We start from the raw sequence: 13,461 nt of genomic DNA on the forward strand, positions 1-13,461 counted from the left end.
AGAAATTATTTAATTCATAGTAAGTTTAAGCTTAGTGACCTGTTGACTAAATGTCTTGGCAGTTAAGTGTCCCGCGGGCAGTTGAAGAGGAAGTGATCTGCATCACCTACCGCACCACATTCACACAATTCTGATGCTCGTTTGCCGAATCTCTTAAGATAATGTGGAAAGGGACCATGGGCAGTGTAGAATTGAGTTTGTGCTCCGTTGTATGTACTGCATTTAAAAATGCCACGCAGTGAATACTGGCCGCAATGGGCGGAGAATACCTGCGGCAACAAGCAGACGAAAACTAAAATAGAGGAGGTAATCAGGCTATGTTCAGCAAGGTACTAAGAAATTCTCTCCCTCCCTTGAGAATTTTATCTTCGCAGCATAATTTTAATAGCAATTCAAAATACTACAACAAATGAAAATCAGCACTTGAAAAATAGCTCACCCCGTAGAATAGTAACAGGGCTGTAAGAGCAAAACTATTGTAATGTAAGCATATTACTATCCAGTCTGTATGCACTTGATAAAAATAATATTGTAAAGCAGTTTAAATGATATTGAAAATCCAGTCAATGTGCAAATGAATTACAAGTTTACTTTGATTATCTCAGTAAAAGTATTGTAAATGTGAATTCAGATAATGTTTAAATGTACACATAGCTGTCATGATTTTATGTAACTATCATATGTAACTTGTACAAGACAATGTTTGTAATCAACATATTTATGCTTATACACAGGCCTTGTATGCCCATGTAATATTTATATTTATATTTTTACAAGGAGGGAATATTCCCTTCTGCCAGGATGGCTATTAACACTGTAAGACTTTCACAACTAAGTCATGTCAGTGTTTATCTTAAGCGGCGCTCAGTTAAGTGTCGCGTAGATAAATGTCCTGACGGCTAATTCTCTATGTCGGCCAAATGTCCTGTCGGCTAAGTGTCCTTGTCGGCTAAATGACCTGTCGGCTAAGTGTCCGCGTCGGTTAAATGCCCTGTTGGCTAACTGGTGTCGGTTAAGTGCCCCGTCGGCTAAGTGGTTGTCGGCTAAGTGTCACGGACCTGTTATTTCGAACTCGTATCCTTACCAACCATATTACAGCTGAATATAAACACTATAAGCCATTTCTACTGTCAACCCGAAATCTCAAAAACTAGATTTAAACTTCTTGGGAAACAAAGCGTTCATATGCTGATGCTGATATAAAACATTTAATTTATTTAGGTTGTAACGTTGCGCGCCTCCAACTTGCACGCAACCAAGGGGTGACTGTGAAAACAGGATAAAACACAGAGTCTTGTAAAGGGTTTAAGTCCCTTTTTATTCCACGTAATAAATTACAATTGCGTGCTCTTGACGCTTACAGACGGCGCCAACTCGGCGGTCAAATAAAAATAATAACCTGAAAAGAACTTAAAGACAAGACTCTAACTACGAGGCTCTCTAAAATAACTAACTCACCGCGTTTTACAATACCGCTGCTAATTCAGCAGACTTGAAGCTCACTTGGACGATTAACACTACTTCCCGCCAAGCACATAGGCCGAAACACTGGGTTCTTCAATTTCTCGCTAACTACCTCCGCGCTCGTGAAGTAAGAATATCACACACCGAACTTGTTTCCTTCCTATTTAAATCAGAATACTTCAGCTGATAATTTGAATCCTTGTGCGTTCTACTAAAATTTACATATTCTGGCATTGGCAGTTCCAGGGGAAAGTAAGGCTTGACAGGAAAGATAGTTTAAACTTAAAATAAATGTTAGTTAAAATAAATATAAACCCTACAAGGTAGAAAATAACAAATTCTTTCATATAAAATTCGGGCATATTTGTTTAAGAAAATTATGCAATAAAATATTAATTGTAAACTATCATTAGATTTTCTTACGTAAATATCTAATTCGGCTTATTTCTTAGAAGACTCCGTTTAGATATGCTGATGAACAATAAATCGGTTACTTAATATCTAAAGAGTGTGGAAACATAAAATACAAAAATAATGTGTAAAAGAACCCAATAAACCAATACAAATACCTCTAATAATACTAGCTTATCATTTTGTGACTTTCATAATAGATACACTGAAACTTTATCATTTTCAGGTACCGAAATCAATGGAGAGACAGCACGGGTATCGGTCGGGTGCCTTTCAGGGCTACAAAACCTCACTCCCAGTACCACTATGGCAGCGTGGTAACGCATGGCGAGCGGCACCCCCTTGGAGGATTTGCCGAGTTTCCGCAGGAGATTGGCCAGCGGACCGGTGGGGGAGCCCGCGTGGAAAGGATCGATAAAATTCCTTTCGCAGGAAAGTTAAAGGTGAGTTTTTCCCATTTTTATTTCCGATTCTCGTTGCACTGAAAGATGGATCTGAATTTTTCATATTATTTTCCGCCACATTCTTATCTCATAAGCAATCGCTACTGTGTAATGGAATTAAATTAGTGATTTGCTCAATCAATAAACTCATCGGTTCAGTTCTAGATATAGATAAGCTTCGCCTTCATGCAAATGTATTATATTCGCTTGCACATACATATAATTCTTTCAACACCTCTATTATACTTTTCTGAGGGCAAACTGCTCAATCTGGTAAAAATACACTGAATTTTTTTATATACAGAACAATGCAGCTTGAAAGGAGACCAGTTTTTAAGTAAGAAATAAGAGAATGGCATTGGTGAGAAATTTATTACCAGTATGATAACTAACTGAACGATTTAAAATTTAAAAAAAATCTGAAAGGTTTCAGATATTAAATTACGTCCAAAGGGGCGTGTTTTTTTAACGTTTTTGTGTGTTGTCTTTATTTATTAAATATCATGTTCTTTGCACTTAAACTATAAAATTCATTTCAATAGCAAAGTCGCAAAATAATTTTAAAATGAGCCTATCTTTAGAATTTCCGATACACAGTTCCGCGCGCTGGAGATAAAAAGGTTTTTTTCTCCGTAGAGTGTTGCCATTGCTCGCTTTGAAATCCTTGAGTTTGTTAATAAAAAATTCGTTAAAAGTTTACAAAATATGAAATCGATAATAAAACAAATTCCAAATTTCAAATGTGGTCTTCCACATGTCCATATTCGTAGGAGGATTACGTCATTCAAAATTCGATGGCTCTATGTACCGTTGTTTTATCACAATGCGAGAAATATACACACTTTTATGCATATTTTGCATTATTTAATTTTTTCAAATATAATGCAGGACTCAAACATTGGGTGGCAACAGTTTGAAAAGTGAAACGGACATTTATAGTGAGGCAACGCAAAATCTCAAAATGGAAACAATAGTCGTTCAGGGACAAAGTCCCTTTGGAGTAATAATTTGAAACTTTCTGTGGAGAAAAATGTTAGTTTTCTTAATCAAAGATTTATTTTCCATCGTTTCTGATAATCATTACTTAGCCTTTCTCTAAATGTTAAGCCCATTTAAGGCTGAAATAAATTTTGACATTATAAGGCCAGTACATAAGTAATCAGAAAGCTATGAAGCAGAGCTATGATTTGCAAGTACAGACGAGATGGTAACTATCATTATTGATTTATGATTACTGATAAACGTCTTATTTATATATATACTTAATACATAAAAATAAGAATATTTCGAAATTTTTTGAGTCGTTACCTTTATTATGTTACATTACATATGCTATTGTGCAATATCATCCACTGCAATCGCAATAGCAACATTTGATATTGCGATTGCAATAGCGAAAATTGTCATTACCTGTATTTTCCTTGGAGAAGATTCAAAACCTTTAGTTTATCTTGCACGTAGACACACTCACATTTATTTTTAAAAGTACTGCCATCCGCCAAAGCATAGGTCATCAGTTTAAATTCATATTTAATTAATCAAAAACTGTTCAAAATACTTATATACTTTGCGATTTTAAACAATAAACTTACTTCTTAATAATTTAAATTCTCAATTTATTTTTAATATATCTAAGCGATAAAATAAAATACTTAAGCCTTTAATTCTTACTCTATTTAATTTATCATTAATATTAGCAAAATTACTGTGAATAATAAATTAAATATATCAAGAACTTGCTAGTACAGAAGTTTTCTTTTTTTTTTTCTTTTTACGTTTATGCTTTTTGTTTTCTACTCATTTTTGTTTTTATTTTATTTTTAAAAGAATTTGTCATCTTGAGACTCCGTAATATTATGTTGAAACCAGAAGCTTTTCTTTTACAACTGCTGGTGTTCATTTCATGGACAATGGACTGTGACTTGAGCGACATCATCTTTTCTACTTGAAAAATCCAGAAACACAATTTCATTATGATTACATTTAAATGAATGTCAGGTTTTAAACATGATTTTAGTGTTTAATTAGGAAAAGGCCATTGTTATAACATTTTCACACTGGTGTAAAGATATTAGTTTTCATTTAGTTGCAGTTCTGATAAGCTATGTCTCAAAAGTGTTTAGATATGAATTGCATAGCGTACATTGAAGCTCCATTTTTTATCAATTAAAATTTATTCAGAACCCCGCCCATATCTCAGAATAATTTCAGTTTCATGAAAATATTTTTGGACTTAATGATCATGTAGACTAAAACTGACTACCTAATTTCTGAATGCTTAAATTTTCATCCAAGGGAGTCGGTTAAAGATTTTAAAACGAATATGTATATCAGTTTGACCCAAACTCTACTATACATTCATATTGGATCTAACCTGGCGTTATGATGAATATATTCTATTCAAATCCGTCAAGCCTTTGCATCATTTCATTCATCATGAGGTAAACTAAACTGAATGCCTCGCAAGGTATTAGAAGGCTCTTTAGATTTCGGACAAAATTTAAGTATTTATTCATATCGGATCACGGAATATTTGGATTCGTATTTGGATAACACAAACTATGGAATATTTCGCATGCTTTCATTCTGCTTTATTATCAGGACTATGGTTTAGCTAACATAAAAGAATATTTTAAATTAATGAGAAAAATTTACTGCACTCGTCGAATTCATTAAACGAATTATATGCTTTGAAAATTAAGATTTAATAACATGAGTTCTCTAATTTCCATTTCAATAATATATGTATTGTGCAGAGTATGGTTTCATTGAAATAGTATAACTCCACTAGAAATTGTACGGAGTTATACAGTCTCAAAACTATTTATTTGAAAGTATGCAAGTAAACTGGGAGATAAATTATAGCCTTTAGCAATAAAACATATTATAAGCTCAAAATAGTTCAAGTAAATACTTTTTAATAGAATATTTGTTTTAATCAGAAACATTATAGGAATCTTGGACCCAAGCGTTAAATCAAAAAATAAGCAATATTATTTATTCAGTAACAAAGAAAAAAGTTTACAGTTTCTGCTTTCTACAGATACAAGTGGGACGTGACATTAAAAATTCACCATTGACTGTACAATTGTAGCCCTGCAGCACTAGCTGTTAATCTCCGCCCAATTTTTGTAGAGAAAACCCCGCTAGACTGCCCAAGGTTCTCCTATCCTCCTTCCCCTACCATTAAACCGGAACTTTCGGCTCGCGGAGTACTTTGAAGTCCCCTATGCCGCACAGACATTATACACTTAAAAATACACTTAAAAAATCCATGTCTCCTTTGAGATTCGAAGCCGAAACCAACTATAAATGAGAAAAACAGATTCTAGAAGTTTATCTGTAAAAGGTACATATTTCAAAAGTCATTATAAAAATTAAATGTATGCTTCTAAAATAAGACCTACTTATTCAATGAATAATATCATTAAAATTTTAAAATTTCTGCAAATATTTCAAAAAAAAAAGCATGCAATGTTTATTGCTTTCACGTGGCACATGTAGCAAAGCGTAAGATCGGAAGTAGAATTATTTATTAAACTCATTTATCGCCTGAAAAATGGAAATTCGTTGCCACTATATAAGTTTATAAGTAGTTTAATACTGGCACTTTAGTCCTATAATCTTACTAGATAGGCAGCGAGTTCTAGCTATGTCTGAAAGAGCATGACGAGACTTACAAAGGTTCTAAACAACCTTTTATTTAACTTTCAACGAACCAGTTTGTGGCTACGCAAATTAAGCAAAAAAACAGTGAAAATACTTTAAACTTTGATCAGTAGCCTAAGACTGCGCTGCATAGTTAAAAACTGAGCTAAAGCTGGTTCAGAGATTTTTTAAAAGCGGATAAGTTTAAAATATCTTCTGCGGGAGAAAGGAAGGCCGGGATAGTTAGATTTAGCTAGGACTGGCACAAAGTTAATCACGCTACGCGAGTGCTAGAAACTCTCTCTCTGACAATCCAAAAGCTTTAGCCTCAGCAAACCTACAAGCTAATTTGCATTTTGATGAGGAATACAGAAAGAAGAAAGAACCTGATAACTATATAGAATTATTTAAATAATTGTGCAACCAATTTGTAATCATAAAAGACATTCTTGGTTTCATTAATCTAGAGAAAGTTTTAGTAAAATATATATGACCATAACTGACTCTACCTTTGTATCCCCATACTGCAAAATAATTTAAATTCCATTAAGACAATGCAATGCGCAACAATGTAACACCTATGAATAAATTCAAAAAAGAAATAGAAAAGAAGAGTGGTACAAAATATCGGCTTTGTTGTCTCACAAATGAATTGATGTGCTTTAGGACTGCATGAAAGGGAGTTTTATACTCTCGATCACAAAGAAGTAATGGCCTATGAAAAGTAATACCACGAAAGGAATGGGAGATGTTTTCCATAGAAAAGTAAGAAATGCTGTTTTTGTAATCTATGTGCAAACTGATAGCTAAGGAACAAGGTGCCACTCTGAACAATTAGGAATATAATATTCATATTGTAGCGTCACTAGGTTATATCGATGCTGGAGACGTGAAAAATTTGCAATGCCATAGCCTGGATTCGAATTCCGGACCTCCACGCTTCGAGTGTGCTTCCAGTTATACCACGATAGCCTTGCGGAAAGAACGGCGAAAATACCTAAAAATATTACAATTAGCGATTTTCCTATAATAAGGCGCTCAAAAATTTAGGAATCTTTCTAAATCTCAATGAATGTGTAACAGTTTTTGAAATTGTTATTGTTACCAAACTCACTTATTTGACAAAGGTCAGCTTCTTCTGACCAGCCCACATATTCATAGCGGCAAGGAGACAAATGAGCCAATCGTTGGCAAAAGCCTTGTGCACCATACACATAGCTCAGTTCCACCTGCCAATTTTGTGAAAGAGCACCCCTGGGGGGAAGAGCCCGAAGGTCTTTCACTTCTAATCATCTACCACGAACCTCTCGAGAGGAGTTTCGGCTCGCCACATAGTTAGAGTGTTCCCATGTTGCACAGACACTATACATTTACAAACATCCATACTTTCTCCGGTATTCGAACCTCGGCCCTTCGGGACGGCATTCCGTGTGGCTAAACGGTCTGGCGACCTTTTTGAAACATTATTTAATGTAATCAAAGGAAATAAATATTTTCATATATTCGCTATATTTTAAATTTGTTTTTAACATAGAAGAATATTAGATAACAATTTTTTTATTTAAGTTTCTCTATAGCTTCTTATATGATTGGTGCGGTGGTGGTGTGCGGTGTATTTAGTTATGGCAAAGCACACTAGGGCTATCTGCCTAAGGGGAGGGATACCTTTCGTGGAGGACTTTCTAAGGGAAACTGGCTCTTATACACGTTACATATGGGGAAAACCACGAAAACGCCCATGCAGCCAGCCCGTTCGCGGGATTCGAGCCTCGGACCGAACTACCAGTGTTCAGCGACTTTACCGCTCGGCCGCTGGTGGGCCCTTATATGATTGGATACTTTACTTACTATACGCATAAAGGCATTTTGAAATCACGTTTGTTATCATCGCTGTGACATCAGAAACCAAATCCAAGAACAATTCTTGTTGGTTTTGGTTACGTGTATTTAAAATTTTCTATTTCAGTGGTTTCTACGCTAAAAGAGACAGTCCATACTTTATGAGATAAATGTATGATAATTGTTAATGCTTGCTCCTGCAGAACATATAAGATACTCAATTTAAAAATTATAAAGTTTAGCTATTCAAAGAAATATACTGCATGTTGGATTAAAGGACAAGATTATCGAATTATAAAAAATGCAAGAACATTTGTCAGAAAAAATGCTTTATATCTAGCATTATAATAGAGATAGCTATTACCCACAAAACTCAAATTTTCACGTATCATCTGAAAGCACAGTTAAAGTCCAAGTATCTGAGAAAAATCGTAGCATGTGAGATCTCCAAAAGAAGAGTAAAGTGCATTTGTAGACAGTTATTCTCTTAGTGACAACTCATTATTGCATACAGTTGTAAGACTTTCACTGTTATTGTAGAAAGTGACGAGTCTTAAGAACTAGACAGCGAATAATCGCTTAAGTTCGGGTGACAAGAAACAACAAGATAGAAAGGTAACTAACCCTTTATTATTCCAATAAGATTTAACAAAACTCCACCTGGGAGTGTACAAACAAAGCCGAGACTTGGGCTTGAACTTAAGAGACTAAAAATTAAACTAAATCTAAGATTAACTAAAGAAATATAGCCGAAGCTATTAAGGTTCAAATCGAGTTGGCCCCTTAACTTATTTGACTACGAAGCTTAGCAAGGGCCTGAGTACGGCCGAGCGTAATAACAGCTTTGAGAGAGAGAGAGTGGCCAAAAAGGCAGACGCGCGTAAATCAGAAACTCTGATTCTCTCTGACTCTGAAAGTAACTTCGTGGTTTAAATACAGCTCCTCCTCGTTAAATATTCATCAAGATCCAAAAACTACGTTCTGGACGAAAGTTGGAAGTTGAAATTAAGAATTTGACAGGAAAGGAACTTTAAAATTTAACTGTTAATAAAATTAACATAATCCTTACACAGTAAAGAAAAGTATACCAAAAATAATGTACACCGATACGTTATTACTTATTAGCTAATGAAAACGATATCTTTGTATAAAAGAGTTTCTTTGCATTTCATATATATAATTTGTTTCCTATTTTTCCCTCAAAATTTAAATATTAATTTATGGTGAGAAGAAAGAGCCTATATTTATATGCATATATACATACAACGGCTTCAAAAAATTAAGAGCATGGCCGTAAAATCAACAAAAGTAGAAAAGTTAAAAGCTGATTAATACCAGGTTGCACAAAAAGTAACAAATGTGTTATGTATTAAAGAAAACAAGCACTGTGTACAAAGATGAAAACAATATTTAATTTTCGTAAATTACATGATGGCGTCACATTTCGGCCATTTCCACGGATATAACAATTGTGGAGGTCACTCGTCAATTCTGCTTAACTAGTTGCTAACCCTTGGGCCATCGGACACAGGTCACCGGACAACTGTTTGACTTGCTGCTTCGAATTGTTACCACATCCCCAAGTGATCAACGCCAAAGAAAAGTCATTGACCGCTCAGTATCTTCTACTAGTCTTCTTTTAACCATAGAAAGACGAATATTATAGAAAATTATCCAAGAATGTTATAAACACTTCATATCAACATTTAAATTAACCATTTTAAACCCTTCAGAATGCTGGCATCTTCATCAACTGCCTAATTAGTGCATCAGTCGGATAAACAGTCATTATTGCTTGTAGCATACAATATTTGCATACTGCCATTTGAATTCGCAGAAATTCTGAGCTCCTCAAATTCAATTACTTTTTCAAATATTCCTAATTTGTATTACATGCTTAAATTTTGGAAGCTAGTGTATAATATAATTTTTCTTGCGGGTCGCCCAGACGGTATAGTGGTTAGAGAAGCCTGGCTGCGATACCAAAGGGCCCGGGTCGAATCCTGGAAAAGACATGGATGTAAAATAGTCTGTCCCTTCATAGGGGGTAACGGTGGTTACCTATTAGATGCCTCCACAATAAAATGTCCACCACTTCTGGCCTTAGGAGTGGCCAATACCGTTATAGGCAAGTGCCCACCATTGGGAAAAGAAATTCTTGTGAAATGTAGTCCCTGTTAAGAATTAGTTTTAGGGCTCTCACGATAAGAATCTTAGAACTATAGTTTCAATTTTCATACCTTTTCGTATATCATATATTTTTGTATCTGTAAAATGACGAGAAAAAAAATTAGAGTAAACGATGAAACTATTCGCAGATTCAAAAAAGTTAGAAATATAAGTATCCAAATATGATTGGTTACGGTAAACAAAAGTCATTCAGAATAAAATTATTCATGTATTCTTAAAAGGGGAAAATTTTATTTTGAGAATTAGCTCCTATATTTGAAAAAAAAAACCGAAGTCAAAGGAATGCCATCTCTCAAAAAATTATCGTTAAAGCACATAATTCTATATTTAAATCTAAACTTTCTCCCACATTAACTTCTGAAATACACTCTTTGATTATTATTATTAATTCTCTTTTAAAATAATACCGAATGGGAAAGCATCGCTTCTTCAAAAGTAAAGTTTTCTCATCTTCGAAGACAGCGACAATTCGCATACATGCATTAATGAATTGCTCTTCTATAGATTGTTTCCTGGAATTTCTCTGAATCATTTTTAAGACTAAATTTTCGATGCGACATATTTATATCTCAATAAGCCGCTTAGAAAATCATCAGAGGGAATTCTGTTTCCATCTTACGCCTCCATTTTTCCGCCCCTCAAAGAGCCCCTAAAATGCGGAAGGGTCTGCATTAAGCTCATGATAGAGGAGAGCGGGATTGTGTCTGCTCTTTCAACGAAAGCATAAAGAGCATTTTCAAGCTAAATACGATTTATTCGGTAGCGATGCGGGATTTTAAACCTTTTCATTTTGAAAGTTATGTAAAAATCCATTAGCATGCTCCCTAACCTAATTTTAGAAGTCCCTAATTAAGGAATTTTTTCCTTCTGTTTGAATTTTCGCTAATTACGTCTATTTCGCATATTTTGTAATATCTACTTGTTTATCTTACGGTGTGACAGCTGAAGTACGTGCATGAACCAGACAAGAGAAGGATTAAAAGAACTCTTTGTTAAAACTCTTCAAAATTCACAATGCGTCGACTTGACGCTACGAAATTACGCCTAGCTCGAGCAGTAACTCAGCTAACAAGAACTAAACTAAAAATATGTCAAAGATATCAACAAAACAGTAGAGTTTTCCCCAGGGCTGAGATAATCCTGTTACCTAAAACCGCGTTGAAGTCCCATGGCAGCAAAGTAATAGCTGCTACTCCACTTCAACCAGCAATAAATGCAGAACCAGAAGGCTCAAGCTACCAAGGTGCAGTGCATGCCCACACTCTCTAATTTTCCCTTCTAGAACTCAGTATTCAAACTTTTTCTTCTCAAGGTAGTATTTGCATTTCTTCACGCGCGCTACCAAATTTAAATATTCTGGCATTGACAGTTAGGGGAGTGAAAGCTTTAGGAAAGAATGTGCAACTTAACTGGTTATTCAAAATAAATATAAATCTCTACAATTTATTTAAAGAAAGTTTGTGGCTACATTCCGCTTTCATAGTCGTAAAGATATTATTTTCTTTTAAATAAATATTAGACAATAATATGAAATCACTGATAAGGAGTTAAACATGACCGAAATCCGAGCTATAAATATATTTAATAAAAACGAAGAAAATATCGATGAGGTTTTAATATCATTTCAATCCTAATAATGTGCTGAAAATTATTTTGTATTTCTTAACCCTCTCAGCGTTATGGACGTAAAATTCGTGTAGAAGGGTGTCTTTCGTATTCATTACACATGAAAATTACTGCCAGCTTTTAAGGTGTCCGATTTCGGGTTGGATGTATATTGGAAGAAAACGAATCTAGGTACAAAGTGAGGAAGTTGTTTTTCAATTACTGTCATAAAAATATACCATTTATTCGCGACATTTTGAGGAGCTTTGTCTGAAAATGCTCTTCTGCACTTAAAAGACATAGTGTATGAAAGAAGAGAAATGTACGCACAGTTTTAGTGTTCCTTGATATCAAAAGTGCTTTAGACCACGCCTAGTGGCCTGAAATACTTGCCTTTTTAAGAAAATTGGGTATTCCATGTAATATTTTTGTCCTTATTAAAAATGTCCTGTATGACATATGTGAATTGCTCTTCCTTGGCAATATTTCTTCCTCCCGCACTTGCTCTCAAGGCTCGGTTTTCTGGACCCTTACTGTGGAATTTAATTATGATTTATCTACTCAATAGAACCTCACATTGTCAGAGTTGTAAAACAATTGCTTTTGCTGATAATCTACTAATTCGTTTTCAAAAGAAGTGTCCCAGTACTCTCTTTAATACGGCCCTTAATATAATTTCCGAATGGTCCAGAGAATAGAATCTGGAATTCAATCCTAATAAATCTAAAGTTATGATAATTGAAAGAAAGCAAGTCAAGTATATAAACCAACAATTGTATTTGGATAATAACTTATTGGAAACGGTGAATGAAATTAAATATTTAGGCATTATTCTTGATCATAAGTTTTGCTGAAAAAATTATATTATTTATTTATTCAATAAGTGTGAAAATATACAATCCGGTCTCTTGCAATATTTTGGTTTAAAATCCAATGTTATTGATATGATTTATAAGCAGAGTATAGTCCCCTTTATTTGCTATGCTTCTAGAGTATGAGTAACAACTTTAGAAAAGAGGATTAATTCTCGTATACTTCGTAGAATTCGAAGAAGAATCTTGAGTTGTGCGAGTTGTGCGTAGCTACAAAGCAATTTTCTATGAAGCCAATTCTTTCGCAATTTCGGGGATTCCCCCCCCCCCATTGATCTTCATTTTTTAAATGACAAAAAGTTTAAAGACACAATCAGCAAATTTATGTTCGATACCAAGGTTTTGTATTGAGATCTTCCTCACCCTGCCGATCGTTTGCCAATTCAAATTATCCTTTATGACAATTCCGTTGATGATGATTTCCCAGTTGTCTGTTATACAGATGGCAGTAAAGTTAATACTCGAGCTGGATTAGCTTTTTTCCATCATTTCTGAATTGGAATACGAACTCTTTAGAATTTCGAATGAATGCAGTGTTTTCCAAGCCGAATAACTGAGCATTAGTCAGTCAATTCAGTGGATGTTTACAACTATTCGTTAAGTGCTAAATTTCTTATTTGTACTGATTATCTTTCATCTTTATATTCTGTTAAGAATATCTTCTCATTCAATAAATCAATTGTCATTTCTCATGCCATTCTTAAATACCTTAATAACAAAGGTGCTGATGTCATATTTTTTCATGTACGCGACTACACTGATGATCTAGGAAATGAAAGAGCTGATTGGTTGGCAAAACGAGCTACAAATCTTCAAGTTAATACTCCAATGATACTGTCTAAGTCACTCTTCAAGAAAAAAGGTAGGTATGTGCGTGTGTGTGTGTGTTTGATTGTGTGTGTTGTGCTACACAAGTCGATTAACGAAACGTTGGTTCAAAGCATAACTGGCGTGGATATCAACTATTGGCAATTATAATGCAAGGCCGA

At 34.5% G+C, this 13,461-nt stretch overlaps 1 protein-coding gene across 2 annotated transcripts in view; it reads left to right on the plus strand.

The window, feature by feature from the left end:
• Positions 1-13,461, plus strand: part of LOC118192073 (uncharacterized) — a 544,392-nt gene that overhangs the window by 210,965 nt on the left and 319,966 nt on the right. For both annotated transcript variants that reach the window (XM_085825577.1, XM_085825578.1), the window contains exon 3: positions 2,102-2,318. In XM_085825577.1, the coding sequence (XP_085681703.1) occupies positions 2,102-2,318 (217 nt within the window). The remainder of the gene's footprint in view (positions 1-2,101; positions 2,319-13,461) is intronic.

Source organism: Stegodyphus dumicola, chromosome 10 (genome assembly GCF_044657685.1).
Source record: "Stegodyphus dumicola isolate Sdum_Otavi_A_Nest chromosome 10, ASM4465768v1".
Lineage (NCBI taxonomy): Eukaryota > Metazoa > Arthropoda > Arachnida > Araneae > Eresidae > Stegodyphus > Stegodyphus dumicola.